The following is a 16014-nucleotide window of genomic DNA, read 5'->3' on the forward strand; positions in this document are numbered from 1 at the left end:
CTTAAGAAAACAATAGAATTGGACCAGCTACTGCCCTAATGTCTCCAGAGACCCATTAAACACCAGCTATTCAAGGCAAGCAAGGGATATTTCATGTGAGCAACATATGCCTTGGCTCTCTGCAAATTTTTTCCATATACATGAAGTAATTAAATCAGAGAGGGCTAATAATCTGCCAGGTAACAAGTCAAACACTGATAAACATCCAGGGCCTGATTTTGATAACACTTGTGCCAGCTGAAAACTGGAAGTATATCAGTAATGTCAGAGGCACTTTTTCCAATTTACAGTAATTGAGGAAAACAAGGAGTTTCTGGGTTCCTACCAGAAGACACACAGAATTAATAAGAGTTGGAAAACATAAATACTTCAGACAGGATATGGGACTTGCATTGTAAATTGATGTCCATGTGTAACTGTAATACACACGGACAACAAATTCAATAAAATGAGCTGTTATTCCCATAGGAATAAGGATAATAGAAAAAATTGCTCATGACGAGAAGCTAAACAAAACCAAAAGAATGGATTCAAATGTAGAGGTATAATTTATCAACTAGATTAAGTGGACAGGGTAAAAGCTTGTTCATTTTTCCAAATTCCCAATTTCATTAACCAATTCATCCCAGAGAGCAGTAGCCATGCATCCGCTGTGCCAAGGACACCAGAGGGCTGAGCATCTCCTGCCAGCTCGTTCGGGTATCTTGCCACCTTGGATTATTACTCTCATTGTCATTTTTTAAATAAGAGTGCAACTTCTCCCCAGCACAAGGAATTAACTGAATGTTTTGCTTCTTGACCAAAAGGGCCTGAGCACGGCAATGAGAAGTTGCTTCATGCAGCTGCAGCATTTGGGGCAAGACATATGGTATCTTTGTTTTAAACAAATACAAATCTCCAAATTAGCTCTATTTAGAATATGTATATCCAGCTTCCCTTTTCCCCTTTCCCTAACCACTTAGGAAAAGGGCTACTTGGAAGAGACAAAACCCAAGGGGCAGGGATGTCCCACCCCAGAGCTTTTTGCTCTCGACATCTGTACTTGGGCAATGCAGCAAAACGCTCGACTTCACCTCCCACAGCCATAGCTATTGGGACCTGAGGTTTGTTTTGGTATTTCTTTGTGGCAGTTTGTTGGATTTGGGTTAGTTTTGAGAACACGTGGCAGAGTGTGAGGGATTCCTGAGGGTACTTTCACCTGCTCAGAAATTTCAGCCCTTTGCCACTCCAGCTGCCCTATATTGGGAGTATTGGCATATCAGAAAATTGCTTTTCTCCTGAGTTTTCTCACTCTGTCCTCATATGAAGAAGAGTGAAAAGCTGCTCACACTAAACCAGCAATGTCTTTATTTAAAAATAGTGTTACAAACCATGCCCTTTTTCCCCATGGCAGGAAAACTTACCTGTGCTTACAGAAGAGATTACAAACAGAAGGAGAAGGAAATTTTCAGCCAGATAGTTGGAGGTAGGCAGAGCCATTCTTCAGGATTTTTAATTCTCTGGGTGGATACCTGTGAAGAAAGAATATCAAGCAAATGTCACTTTTTTTTTTTTTTACCCAGCTCATGCAAAACCCATTCACATATCCAGCTTTATGCCAGCCGACTTCTCCCATTCAGCTCTATGGCTGAGAACACCTTCATGCCGCTTCAGGACCAGCCTGAACAGAGCAAGAAACCACGGGCAGCTCCTCACCCTTTGTTTGCTTTAGGATAAACCCACTTGGGAATCCAAATAGACACTCAGAAAGCAACCGCCAGATGTAACCAAAAACCCCTTAGGAATGCAGTATAAACACATCCAGTGTCAAGACTCTCTAGGGCTGCATATTCACATGTGCAAAAAAGTAATGAAACACAACAGAGAAGGCGTTTGCAGAGTGACACATTTTCATGAAGTAACCTTTCAATGACACCTTTCTCCCCCCCTACTATCCACACATTTTTAGCAAGAGTGTTTTGTGCACCCCCAAGATAAACCGTACTCACACTTCCAGTCTGAAGCATGCAGTTTCTTAGATTTCAGATCCAAGAAAACATTGTCTATTTAATAAGCCAGCTCAGAATTTTCTTGCAAAAGCAAAAGCTGCTTTTGAAACCAGTCTACCTAAGGTTGTTTGCATTTCTTCAGCAGCCAGCCCCCAGCAAAAACAAACAAACAGTGTCATGAAAGTCAAAGTTAGAATTAATGCGATTCTCTCCTGTGACTGATTCTGCAGCTCTGCCCCATGCTCATGACAATTTATTGACATACGTATTCACAGGGAGGCAAGGACATCCACTTCTGTAAGTGGCAATGCTCTGTATTTGTAAGAAACAGTTTACAATTCATTGTGTAGACCTTGGAGCCATTAGGTTTTATCATGTAAGCCAGTATCTGAGGAATATCAAAGAAATTTATTTGTAGCTGTCACGTCACATCGCAATGATGAAATAGGGTAAATGTATGCATTGCACAGCTTAGACGCCAAAAAAAAAGCCATTGAAAAAAAATCCAGGGTACCCCGGTTTCTTTAGGGCAAAAACCACTATTATTTTTCATGTCACTTGTTAATACAAACCAAACAAAAAACATGAGAGAAAGATATGCAAAAAGCCAGGATTTAGTCTGGAGCAAATATTACAGTGTAGATATGCAAAGCATGTGACTCTACTTTTCATAAAGGTGATACAGCTGAAAGTACAACAATATGTTCAAACCACATGTAATCCAATGATTGTATTAAAAATCGCATTAGAAGCATATTTGTCAGGAAATATTCCAGCAGGAAAATGTTTGCTTGTTTTGGTATAGTATATTTGACAGGCGTGAGCTCTGGAAACAGCATAGACTCAGGGCTCGGTACAGTCTATATCAGGTGCTGAAATGCTGTTACAGAACAGTAGAAAAGAGGAATGCACTTAGTAATGCTATAACTTTGAATGATATACGTTATCAGAGAGCAATACCGTCGCCATGGAATTTGTGCCAGAATCAGGCTGCATGAGTCTGACATTTTAACAGCATTAACCATCCATGTTTGATAAGCCAGGTCTCTTGTAAAGGAACGTTATTAGAGGTACACCCAAAGTACAGCAGTCACCATTAAAACGTCAAGATTTATTAGCGATTATTACACAGCCTAATCTGCAAACCCAATCACTGGATTCTGCTTTAACGATAGAGGGAAAACTAAACGAGTTGTAATACCACAGGATGGTCATTACAGATAAACAGTGGTTCTGATAGTGGGGACGCAGCTGTATGTTAGTGTTGCATAAAGCCAGATTCCAACTGGTAAGGTACTCATCATAAAATACAATCAGATGATATAAGAGATCACAGAAATAAAAAGAAGAGACTGTTTTTTAGACAGTGATAGCATGCATTTTCTCTCCTGTTTCTTCACAGGTAGCAAAGAAATTTCTTTGCTCTGGCCCATTAAAAACTCAGAGGAGCATCTCTGCTCCATCCAGCTCATGATCTTGTTTCTGACAGTAACCTCTAGCAAACTGGTAGGAAATTAGTGTAAAAAATTTCACAGCCTTTGCTTTCCTTACAGCCAAGAACTGCGCAGTACTTACCAACAGGTTGTGCAAAATGGCTTCTGGTATTATACCCCCAGTCGCTCACCAGGGACTGCTTCCCTGATTACACCCATCTTCATCAGCAGAGATCAAAACAAGCCCTCAGACACTGGAAAGTCATGTCATTTTTGGAGGCATCAGCTGTGTGCCAGGCTCCAGTGTTTGTGTAGTGTCTGACCTGCCGCAGTCCAAAGAATATCCTGCTTATTTTGTGACTGAGGTAGGGTATTTGATTCGGCTCGCAGCGAGCCCGAGTTCATTGCAGTGTTAGTATGAACTGGCACTCGGGTTGGAAATGCTGAGAGCCGAGAGGGCCAAGAGGATCCAACTCCTCTGATTCAGCTCTGACTAACGCGCTGCCGGAAAAACACTGCTCGGAGGAAAATCTCAGGAATTTTCCTGCAAAGGCTCTCAATTAAGCATCTTTCCCAAATATTAGACACAAACAGTGACATGTTTGATTTTACTGTTAAATATATGAGGAGGAAGAGAGAGTGACTCTCTTAACCAGTGTCTCCTGCTGGCGAGGACCCAGGAGCAGTTACCTCCTGCCAGGCAGCCGTCTCGTGAGCTCAGCACTTCGTTAGCCGTGTGGGGATACAGCAGCATGCTGCATCTCGCTTGAACGGGCGCCACGTGGCCGAGTTCAGCTCTGACGCAACCAGCTATGTCAACAAACCTCCCTGCAGATTCGGGCACTCTGAGAGCATTAAGGGCCATACAAGTGTTCTCCTAAGTCTATCATCTCCAACATTTATCAAATACCATCTGTGACTCCTCTCTTGGGTGAGAACAGTTTTTTCATCTAGCCATTAAAAACTGCCTGGCAATGGCAAGTGGGACTCATATCCCTGGATCTGGCAAGGCAGAATTTCTGAAATGATTCCCAGCTGTTGGATCTTTCCAAAAAGTGAACAATAGCAGCAGACAATGCTAAAAGTAGACGCAGGAAACCATTAGTCCTCAGCTGGCTGCTACCGCAGGTGTCAGCAGCGATACTGTACTAGAAAGCACAGTGCACACACAGGAATCCCGATCCACCGCCCTCCCAGCGGTTTTAATGCTGGAGGCAACACAGAGCAGACAATCCCGAGAGCAAAACAGCAGATAAATGCTCTGAAGAAGCTGCGTTGTCACAGGCATCGTGGTGGGGTCACACGGATACCCGGAATCCCAGGCAGGGAGCAGAGCGATCCGGAGCGGCACAGCCAGCCATTCAGGAACACACGCCGGGCTCCGACCTCGACTCGCCACCTTGCACGAGTATGGGCCAACCACCCAAGCCTGGCACCAAAAATTTTTAAAAAGTAACTCATGGTATTTGATATCTTAACATGCTTTTTCAGACTGGCTTGGCACACTTTGGAGGATGTACCTTCAGCATCTGCTGAAGATTAACCTCCTTTCTGGTATGTCAAGCAGGGCATAACAGGAGCATTAACCATCCATTACAAATGCGACAAGGATGGGGGAAAAGCAGCAGCTACCTGATCTCCCCTGGAAAAGATGTCAAACAGGAGCAAGAAACCTGACAGCTACAACTGCTGTTGCTGCACAGAGACCACAGACCTGCGCAGGGCAAAGTGGGGCTCCGGAGCCATCCCCAGAGAAGAGCAGGGAAAGCTCACATGGAAAAGGTGCCTTTTAGCCTGGCGGAGAGTGAACTCTCAGCAGACACTAATTTGCACAGGTACCTGAGAGGACCTGTGAGTAAAACCTGTGTTCCCCAGGGACCACCTCTGCAAGATGAGATGCTCCAGGAGACCCTGATGGGTCAGCGCCAGGGCTGTGGAGCACCCCTCGTGCTTCGGGTGGCCAAACCTGGGCGCTCCCACTGCCACAGCTGATGCTGAGGTTTTAGTGGTTTGATGGCTAGGTCTGAAGCCTTGCTGCACGTTTCCTCATTCATAGGGAAAGAAGCCAACATCGATTTGGAAACTGATTCCTGAGAGAGGGAGGAGCTGTTTAACAAGCACCTCCACTACCTTCTTGCTGACATCGCATGGCACTGACTCTCCTCTCACCCCGCTCGGGGAATTTTACATCTCAGCCCCAGCTGGGAAGATGGATTTGACGAGCACATTTGCCTTTCTGACCGGAGGACATGCCAGCTCTTGCTTGCTCCAGTGACATTCCTGTGTGTGGGGGAGCCTTCGCACACCCAGCCGCAAGCACAGCTGAAGCCCTCAGATGGCCTTACAAATAAACAAACGCATTTCTAGGGATCGCTGATGAAAATTCTTTCCCAGTCCCAGCGCATGACAGCAGCGTAGCTTTTCATCTTGATATTGTGCTTGCCACCCAGCCATTAGCTGCTCTTTTTTATCGGCAAGTAGAAGAGGATTAAACTCAGTAACAGACTTTACTTCTCAATAAAAGCAATACTGGAGTCAAAAGTCTGACTTTTTTCCCAATGAACCGCAGTTTCTTATCACTTTGTCCAGTGTTTTTCCCTACAAGGAAAAAGGTTCTGCTCACATCTGCATATAAACACCACTGCAAGTTCCCTGATTCCTGACATTCATAAGAACTGATTCTGAATGAGGAGCAGGAGTTAGAGGAAGTTTTTACAATTAATAAATTAAAGGAAACTCAGGTGTTTCCAAATGTGTTGTAATATTGGCAAGCTATTTTGGGACAGAAATAAAAGGGGAGAAAAGAGTTATTTTAAAGGTATGATTTTTATCAGAATTAACTTCTTTTTGCACAGGCTTACAGACCTTGAAAAGCAAAGGAAGCAGTTTTTGGCTCAGAAGAAACAAAATCATTTGCAGTTCACATCACCCCACCCATCTGAGGCTGACCGACTCCCGGTTTCACATGCTTTTGAAGTGCTCAGCATTGCTCTGAATTAAACCCTCATCCACTACATGAAGTATTCAAAACATCAATGTGGTGGGAAGCTGAGCCCCACTTTTGGAGGTTCAGGGTGCACTGACTTTCCTGTGCCTGCTGACAGTAACTCAGTGTATAGTCAAGCTAATGCTTTCAGGGAGTGCCGAAGCTACCGTGTTCCCACTGCAGCAATGCTCTGGGGATAACCAGGACGGCCGTATGTCCTGAATGCATTAGATGGACTGAATGTGCCCGGATTAGCTGCAGGTCCACGTGGACACGCACAGTCCACGTGGACTCCAGCATGCAGGTGGAGATCCTCCTGCTCAGGAAATCCCTGTGAGGAATACGACAGCATCTCCCAAACGCAATGCCCACACGGCACTTACCCCTGCAGCTTCACACACACAGACTTCTGGTGCATGCCAGGTTAACAGCAGCCTTTGAAAAATTCATCTTGAATGTCCCCAGGGTCCATGGAGGAACTGTACCCTCTGCAGAGCGTCCCTGGCTTTGAAGCCTTTTTTTTCCCTCCCATGGTAAGGAAAGCGTGTGCAGTGGCTGAGGAGGATCACAGCATCCTGAATCCTCTTCAAACTGCTGCTTTTAACTACCCAAATAACTGCATCAGGATGTAAATATTTTTCTTTTTGCTTTTGTGGTACTTTACTGTTTGCATCTGGCTCGCCACGGCTCCACGCCTTCCTCTCCAGGACATTTGCCATTTGCTTCCTTCTGGAGCGGGAGGAGGAATAGAGATTTTTCAGAGGTTTAGGCACATTCCTCTCCTTCCTTCACCAGGTTCTTCCTTTGCCAATTGTTTAGTCTCAGCCTGAGGTTAGAGCTCTGCAAAGTTTTATGGGGATCCAGGGTCTGGACCTGTCACAGAGTATCAAATAAATCTCTGAGAAGCTAAAAGCTTGCTCTATAAGCGGTTGTTCCAATGTTGGACTTAGGCTCACAAGCCTAAAACATCTTGCTTTTCTTCCCCTGCACGGCCACAGAAATCGTAACAGTTAGGTACTAACAGGAGTTCAAAAGGACTCCAGGGAGCTCCTGAGAGGGTCAGTCCCAGCCACTCGGGCTCTTGTGCCACTCCTCATCTCCACCGAGGATGTCAGCCTCCATCGCTCCCAGCACAGGGCAGCTCAGGCCTGTGATGTCCTGTGCATCACTCTTTATCTTACCTTTTTTGAGCAGCATCAGTGATTTCTTCACACTTTCTAGCAAGCTGGGACCTCGCCCCTGGTCAAACCCAACTCCCACCCCTCCTACCTGGTGTGGGGATGGATCCACAGTTTCCTCCTCTGTCTGTAAACCTTTCAGGTGTCTTCTCCCCCCACGTCCAAGGACCACTGGGTGGTACGTGTCTGATGGAGGCAAGCGTCCCAGCCGAGGAGTTCAGTCCCCGTTCAGAGGAACAATATCAGCTGGCCGGCGCACAGATGCCAGAGCGACTAACTCACCAGGGAGCAAAAGTCTGGCCAACAAAACACTAACCTTTCCCTGGAGCAACTTGTTTGGCCATTTCTGAGAATTTCAAAGAAACGACAGGACATTAGTAACAAAGCCTTCACCTACCTGTTTGAGTAACCCGTATGACAAAGACATAGATAGTCTGAAATCACCTGCCCCTTCACTGCTGTCACCAAGTAACGTCACGTTCAAACCAAAACGAGTCTGTCTTCATTTCAGGGTAACTTTGTACTTGAACTGTAGTCAGTGAGGTCTTGAGTTGTTTCTCAGTTTGCATACAAAGCTCTATTTTTGCCTTTACTTCAAAAAGCAGCAGCATAAACAGAAAAATCAAAGAGAATTAGCCTCTAATACTGTCAGTATTTCAGTCCTCAGTGGGAGCAAGAAGTCAATATGAGCATCGTCTGAAAGGAACGCAAGACTTTACCCTATGCAGCACGTACTTTATCCTGGGTTTTATTCCTGTGGGTCTTTAATAAATGTTCACATCAGTTGGATAAACATAATTTCACCAGTCATTAGCTACAGACAGAAACTCATTTATAACTCTGTGTTGCACCCTATATTCAGTTCGATCGGAAGATATTATCGTAAGATCACTGCGTGCTCACCCCATCAACGCAAGCAGATGTTACTGAGTTCACCTGAGATGCCACGGCAGATGGACGTTTAGTTTTCTTAAAAGCAGACGTCAATGGAGGGAAAAGAGTACTGAAGGGAGAATTCCCTACCTCTGCTGAAGTTCGTCACTTTCCCTGGATGTTGCTAAAGTTTCCACGCCAAATTTAATTTCCAGTCCCTATGATACTGAAGAGCAGGTTTTTGCATTTGAAACTTACCTTTTGATAGCAAATCATGGAGATTTTGAAACACTTCTCCTTGGGAAGGGCAGCCCATAGGCTTTCCTATCCTGCCCTGTGAGGCACTGCTTGAAAAATAAAGCTCTACCACAGTGGGTAAGGTGAGAATATATTTATTAGTTATAGAATATACAGATGAACACCACCGGTTTGGTACAATCCCATAAAAACAAGAGGAGGTTGTGGTGGCGGCAGCGAGCTTTGCCTGGCTGGTGTTGCCCCAGCGATGCTAATCCCGGGGTGCCATGAACTCTCCAGAGACATGCCCCAAGTGGCTCTGAGACAAAGCAAATTTTAGCGACTCATTGGCATTAGCTGGACATTGATATTCTTTGAGCTTCAAGGGAACATAATGCTGTAGAGACGCAGCTTTCTGATAACCAGCATGATTAAGGACTTTAATCCAGGAGGGTTTGGCTTGTCCTTTATAGCCAAGCATGGCAAAACTCCCTGAAAAACAGACACAAAGAAAGTGACTCTCACTTACTAGCAACACAGCATGGACTCCCTCCATGCATCACGGGAACTTCTTAGCCCTCCTTTTCTTCCTTGGATTAAAATTATAGAACATTTGGGAGAGAAAAAGGGTGATGAAAGAGAGAATGAGCCTCACTGAAGCCGTAACCTCACTGCATCCCAGATCTGCAGGTATTTCAATAAGCTACAATAGGTTCCCACATGTCAGTTAGCAGGAATATTGTTTTACTCTTCATTTTTGAGCATTGGTACTTTTTCATATTTGACTACGTGAAAATGGTTAGGCACTTTGAATCCTTCCTTTATTAGTTTACATCAGTTTCTTCCTGTTATGCCTAAACTATTCCCCATGTCGACTCTGCTCTGGTCCTCTGCTGTCACAAAGTACAAAGGCATTATGTATTCTTACATTTTAATAATAATGTCTTGTGTTTATATTATGCTTTTCATTGCAAAGACTCCCAAGGCTATTTGCAGCTGGTTGGATCGAGACTATTCCTGTAAACACTTCTAATTTAAATAAGGTTTTGAAAAACCAGGCAGCAAGACCCTAAATCCTGATCCTGCTGGGGTCAAGGGTTGTTTTTTTTTCTGCATTATCCCTGGCAGAAGCAATATGCACTTGGGAGAAATGCTCCAGCCTGCCCTGAAATGCAGCACCCTCCCAGCATAGACCACTCCTGCGTGTGATCACTTCTGGAGCTGTGAAGTCAAATAGTGCACATACCTGAACCAGCGGGAGAAAGCTCATGATGCAGAACATAATTACCCAGACTGGAAATCAGGGCAGACACGTGGGTGAACACCCTTGCCCTTAGGAAAAGCAAAACAGGGGCGGCACATCATCGGCCAGCAACAGCTTAGTCCCACCACCGGACACCAGCATCCCACTGAAGTGGCAAGGTAAGAAGATGGCCACCAACCAGTGTGTCCCCAGGATGGGGGTGGCCCCACTTGCTGGTTTTTGTGCCCCAGGAGCAGTTGGGGCTGGAGGCTGAACCAAATTCCCAAAACAACCTGGAAGTGCTGCGTCCAAGCGAGCGGCACAGGTGGTTCAGGGAACAAAGTTTGACAAAACAAACAAAAAAGATTGCTTTTTAATCAAAAAATTCCTTTCAAAAGTATTCAGGGCTTTAATGAAAGAATGAAGCAATGAGGTTTCAGGATAAAAACAAAAAAGAAACCCTCAAATTTTTGCTTTTAAAAGGATGAAAGAAAAAACAGCTTCTCAGGAATCAAACAGGCACCAAAGTGAAATCACTGTCTCTGCTGCAAAGACTCTGCTGTCCTCCCCTGGAACGGTCATAGCAATGAGCTTTGAAACTTGAACCAGAAATTGATATAAATTTCAGTAAAGTGGCAGTGAAAAAAAAAATTCCCAAACCCCAAGAAAAGAAAGAACCTGGAAATACAGCCAGTTCTACATTTGATCTCTGCTTGAGAGATTGCAAATGAAATCTGAACCAAGCTGGCTGGTTGTTTTCCTGATTTGCTTATCACTCAAATTATTCATCCAAACCTGGACTCAACAGCCCCTAGTTTTCCAGTAGGAAACCCAGCATGGATTACCTGGACAAAGGATACCAATGGATTTCTTGCAGCAATCTAAGGTAAAACTGTAATAAAATAATTTCCAAAACTGGTGATTTCACCTTCCTTCCATCCAAAAAAATAAAGAGCTCCTATTTCACTTCAGGCTATTTTCTTTTTCATCAACCTTTCAGTTTATGGTTGTTTTTCCTTGCAAAGCAGTTGAATTTTAGAAATGGAATCTTTATCAATAGATTTTTTTTTTTGTTAGAAAAACAAGCTGCCTTTAGGATGAAAAAATTGCAGCATGCAGCTCCTCACTGGTGGAGGAGGGTCAAAACCCCAAAATAACTCTCCTACTTCTCACCATCCCTGAGCAAAAAGGTTTTTACTAGGTTACGCTGGAATATTGTGGTAGGAAATATATTGATAAGCACTATATAAGGATGTGTACATTTTTGGTAGGGAAACACACCAGTGTTCTTAAGCAAAAGAAACATGGTAGAATAAATACATTTACCTTCCTTGTGGAAGACAATAGGTTTTGCTGAACCTAACCTGGTAAAAACAGACATTTCAGAGCTCCCCGCCACCTCTGCAATATCTCTAGAGCACACGAGAACAAGTGATCTGAAAAGAAGGACAGTAATTACTGCATGATTGCAAAATACTACTTTCATTAATAATCTGAAAGACCTTTAAGTTCCAATTCAGAAAAGTACTTAAGAGCTTGCTTAACTTTAAGAACATGCTTAAATCCCTTTGATTTCAACCACATGTAAGCTTTCCTAAGTTTAAGCCTCTGTTTAAATGTTCCTAAATTAAACCTGTACTTCACACGGGATCAAAACAAGCATAAATGACTGTTTGCGATTGTATCCCTTATGAGAGCATGACACCCAGTCGCAGAAGAAATTCAGTTACTGTACAGTCCTGAGACTCTGAAACCATCTATGTCCTGGGTCTGATTTCCAGTCAAGCCTCAGTCCGTCTTTGGCCCTCACAGATGTGCTTTCAGCCCCTGGTGAATTGTACCTGCAATGAATTACAGGTTGCACAACTGGTTGCGTTTAGCTGAATGCCTCGACTTGCAGAATACCCATTTTACTAGAAAATCAAGCTGAATGTACAGGCATCGCTTGGATACATGTCACTTCGTGCACGTTTTGTACATGTACATACTCATGTGTATAAATACAGATGCCATAACTCAGGAGCGTTCAAATCTTTGGTCATGAACTGCTCAGAAATGTCTTGGACTGAAAGTCTGTTTTCTGGTTATTTGACCTGCTTCTGCCGGCAGCCAAGAATTTATCTATAAATCTCTGTTGTTCCGTGTTTATGTGGCGACACATAAAACCACAAGGAATGTGGGACAGACACAAACAGAGATGATCCAGACCATTGCCAGGACACACGCAAGGTAACAGAGCCCGTGGGCAGGCAGGTCTATTCATTGGCTCACCCAAGAAAAGTCCTATTGGAAAATTTGGCACACCTACGATTTTCATCTGTCACAAGAGGTAAAAACAATCAGTAAGAGTAAACAGAAATGGAAAACTGAATCATCAGCTGCCAGGAAATTGCTGGACACTGGCATAGGTGCACAGGATTGCAAATGTCATTGCAAGGACCTTATCTACTCCATGCTGGAAAATGAATGGTTAATTTAGAAGGAATTGTGAGTTTTCCAGAAAACCTGTTTCTGTCTGCTCTAATCTGTGCAATCCTGGGAGAGAGACGCTGCTTCTCTTATTATCTGGGTGATATTTGGGATTTGTACTTATTTAATCTGTGCCAGATTTCTTCAGAGCACAGGTTTGGTTATGAAAGTAGGTCATTTTCCTTTCTTTGTCTCTCAGCCACGAGTTGCTACATGAACTGGGCTCTCAGCAGTTTGCTTACCTCTCTTTTAGAAACGTTTGCACATAATCAGTTATCGCACTGGCAACGTTTTCACCAATAACTGTGTCAAAGTGCCGCCTACTCACAACTGCTCCTGAACACGCATCTAGCACCACGAAGAATATCCCACGGCTACTGAACAGGAAAACTGTGTCATTTATCTGGAACAAAAAACAGAGGCAGGTTTTATGGAGGCAGGCTGGGGAGCTTCAGACTCTGGTCCTGCTTCTCCATAAGGGAGTTAGAAGCAAGGCAAATATCAAGGGTGTACACCCTATAATTTTAAATGTGTAATTAGCACAGATGAAGTGACATCACTGATAGATGGTCAGTGGCAGGAGGAAGCAAAACCCTTAGTTCTCAATGGGGTACAAAAAGATGAGAAATGAGATCATCGGCAAGTTTTGTGTATTAGGAAGATACATTTGGGAAGCCAAGAATCCTGGGAGTAAAATGCTTAGTTCAGTCTTAATACAGTTTCTTTCCATGTGGGGGAAATTACTGTCACTTGGCAAAGCAGATTTGACCACGGAGCAAGAGAGAGGTGCTGAGACAGCAGATGGGGGAACAGAAGCAACACATGGACTTTTTTTGTTTTCCCTGGGAATGTAAATATCAAAACCAAAATATTCCTTCTCAGTAGGGCTGACCCAGTGCCCCAAAGAAGTTGTAGCACAAGTGGCTCCTACTCTCCTCTGTTCCTATGGCAAGGGCTCCTTCCTCAGGTTACACCTCCCAGGATGTGCCATAATATTTGCTTCTAGAAAGGCAAAGGGTCTCTGAGGTGCCTGGCACTGGTGTATCCCCCCAGCATCCCAGGGGAAAGCCCAGCCTCAGGGCGGGCACAACCTCCACCAAGGAAAGCAACAGCATACCAAGGGCAGGCAGTCAGAAAGCTGAGCCCAGGATACACAACATGCCACTGTAATCCACATAGCTGTCCAAAGCCCACGGGCACCAGGGAGCTCAGATACATCACATCAATCGGAGATGTGTGTATGTCACCAGGGAATATAGGGCCAGACTGAATGAGGGAGCCAAGTGTTAAAAAGTGGCTTCTGCAAGAGGTCGGAGGATGCTGAATGCAATAGGGGTCAAGCGTAAGGGAAACATGAATGCTCGGGCCATGGGTGGGCAGAGGGGAGTGAGGAGGAGCAAAGACAAACTAAATCTTTTGCCTGGTTCTGGCTCTGTCACACTCCTCAGCCTGGGAAGTGTGTCAAAGTCTGGGTGCACACGGAGCAGAGAGCAACCACCATGGCAAACCGACCTAACCGTGAGCCACTGGCAAACCAAAGAGCCCTGCTGTGTGCCTTGCCCCTGTCCCCATGCTGCAGACTCACCGAGGAGCCAGCACAAGGGAGCTGGAGCAGGGCACCACCACACCTGGCTCACTCAGTCCATGGGGAAGCTTGGATTATAAATGTAAAACATCTCTGACTTTTGCATTTCATTCAGCAAAGCAAGAACAAAACACATGCTTTGGTAGTGGGGGCTCCTCTGCTTCACTTCTTTATTCCCAAATTTCCCACACCTTTTAAGATTTAGGGTAAGAACCCTCCTTTAGACACCAATCTTTATCATTTGCCTAGCTCAGCCGCTACTTCAGCTAGCAGTACCTGTGTCAGAAATACAACTTCCTTTGAAAAACCATACTTTGCATTAAAGCTTTAGAAAAGGCAAAGAAGCTTTGAGGATACTATGCCTGTGCCATGAGTGCTGCACGCACGCAGGTCTCTGCACTTCACCGCAGGTGAGGACGCTGCCTCCAGGAACACCTGCTTGCTAATGGGTTTGAGTAAATTTTTGATGATGCAGCCAGTGCACATGGCAAGAAATCTTGGCTGCTCAGACTCCTTAAGGATGCTGTACCAGCTTTGCTTGGCATTCGTTAGCATTAATTATAATTCAGTAGCACACAGGCATGTAAGCCTGGACAGTGTCCTTGCAAGCATGATTTCAGTCACCCTTCACCATCTAGACAGACAGAGAAGGTATGTGCAGGGACATCCTGACAGCTCCAAACCCCTTCAGTAGTGAAATATAGTTATTTTTATCTTTTAGTGCAAAGCCAGCAGAGAAAATCAGAAAAACAAACTTGTTTTTTTCCCCACATCCTTTGTAAACAATGACTTCTGGTGTGCTCCCCGCCCCCCCTTCCTCTACATTAGAGTGGTGGTGTTAATTCTTCTTCTGAGGTGATAAGAGGCCTTTTTTTCCCCTAAGGACTCAAATCCTCATCTGAATAGAATACGAACTCCCAGTGACTTTAATAGAGTTAATTGTAAAGGGGAACCAATGCACTTGCCTCTTCCAGGGGAACTTCCCATTTCCTTCCGCCAAGACTCAGCGAGATTTTGCTGTAACTTTCCTCGGAGATAAAGTTTCCCCTGTTTAATCACCATTTCAAATGCGTAAAACAAAATGTACCTTAATGAACGCGGATGTCAAGTGGTTTTGTATGTCTGCCCTGCTGAGAGACTGGATCTGGATCCTTATATACTGGACGGAGGGTGTGCTGGTGATAGCAAGCTGCAATTACACCAGAGACATAAGCTTAAAAGCTGCCTTGCTAACTGACTTTCATCAGCAAAATGACACCAGGTGCCAACACTCATGTATATGACCACAAAACTTGAAGAATTATTTTTTCAAACTGTGATCCCGGTTCACAAGTAAGTGCTCATTATAAGACACCATTTATCAAAGGATCATGGCAATGCTGATTGGAAGACACCTCTGATGGTCCACTAAGCAAGTCTAAAAGTTGAATATGAATGTAATATGTTTTGCCTGGCTATAAACTCAAGTTCAGATTTGTATGAGCTTGAAACAATTCTACAGGATTTAGAGTGGGGTGAATTTACAGTAAATGAGAAGAGAACTTGGCTCTAATTTTCCAGTTATTCCTATTAACTAGAATTACTTCCCAGTTTGAAATTCAGCAGCAATGCTGTACTTTGGAATTCAAAGCTAATCCAGTCTGAGCCCTCTCGAGAGTCCTTTTCTTCTTGTTTAAAATAAAGAAATGGGGGAAAAACATGCCATGAATGTGCATTCACATGCTTCCAGTTGAGCAATTTCTTTGAGGCTATCTTTGAAGCACAGTACAAAAAGCTGCAGAAATTCAGAGCAAAACCCTTCCCTCTACACAGGTTATATGATGTTGGGCATATTCACCAGTGGGAATTCCCTACGGCTTTTCCTTGCACACTGTGAAAACGAATTGACCCCATGTCGATGCACATACACTGCGTAACCTCAGCGGGTACCTGCGGAGCCCCACATGCCCTGCATGGCCCAGCCGGGGTGCTGGGACACGGGGGTGCTGGGCAGCCGCTGGCCTCTGCGGGAAGGGGTTGGGG

At 44.4% G+C, this 16014-nt stretch overlaps 2 protein-coding genes across 2 annotated transcripts in view; both read right to left on the reverse strand.

Moving 5' to 3' along the window:
- Positions 1 to 1479, reverse strand: part of CEMIP (cell migration inducing hyaluronidase 1) — a 51648-nt gene extending 50169 nt beyond the window's left edge. The window contains exon 1 of the mRNA XM_068410411.1: positions 1404 to 1479. Coding sequence (XP_068266512.1) covers positions 1404 to 1479 — 76 coding nt within the window. The remainder of the gene's footprint in view (positions 1 to 1403) is intronic.
- Positions 1480 to 8872: 7393 nt separating this feature from the next.
- On the reverse strand, positions 8873 to 12738 carry LOC137668591 (inactive cell surface hyaluronidase CEMIP2-like). The gene is made up of 3 exons (XM_068410230.1): positions 12650 to 12738; positions 11265 to 11374; positions 8873 to 9187 (listed from the first exon to the last, which is right to left on the reverse strand). The coding sequence occupies exons 2-3, from the start codon at positions 11317 to 11319 to the stop codon at positions 8967 to 8969; spliced, it is 276 nt and encodes a 91-aa protein (XP_068266331.1). The 5' UTR covers positions 11320 to 11374; positions 12650 to 12738; the 3' UTR covers positions 8873 to 8966.
- Positions 12739 to 16014: the final 3276 nt, after the last annotated feature.

This window comes from Nyctibius grandis, chromosome 11, assembly GCF_013368605.1.
Source record: "Nyctibius grandis isolate bNycGra1 chromosome 11, bNycGra1.pri, whole genome shotgun sequence".
NCBI classification, from domain to species: domain Eukaryota; kingdom Metazoa; phylum Chordata; class Aves; order Nyctibiiformes; family Nyctibiidae; genus Nyctibius; species Nyctibius grandis.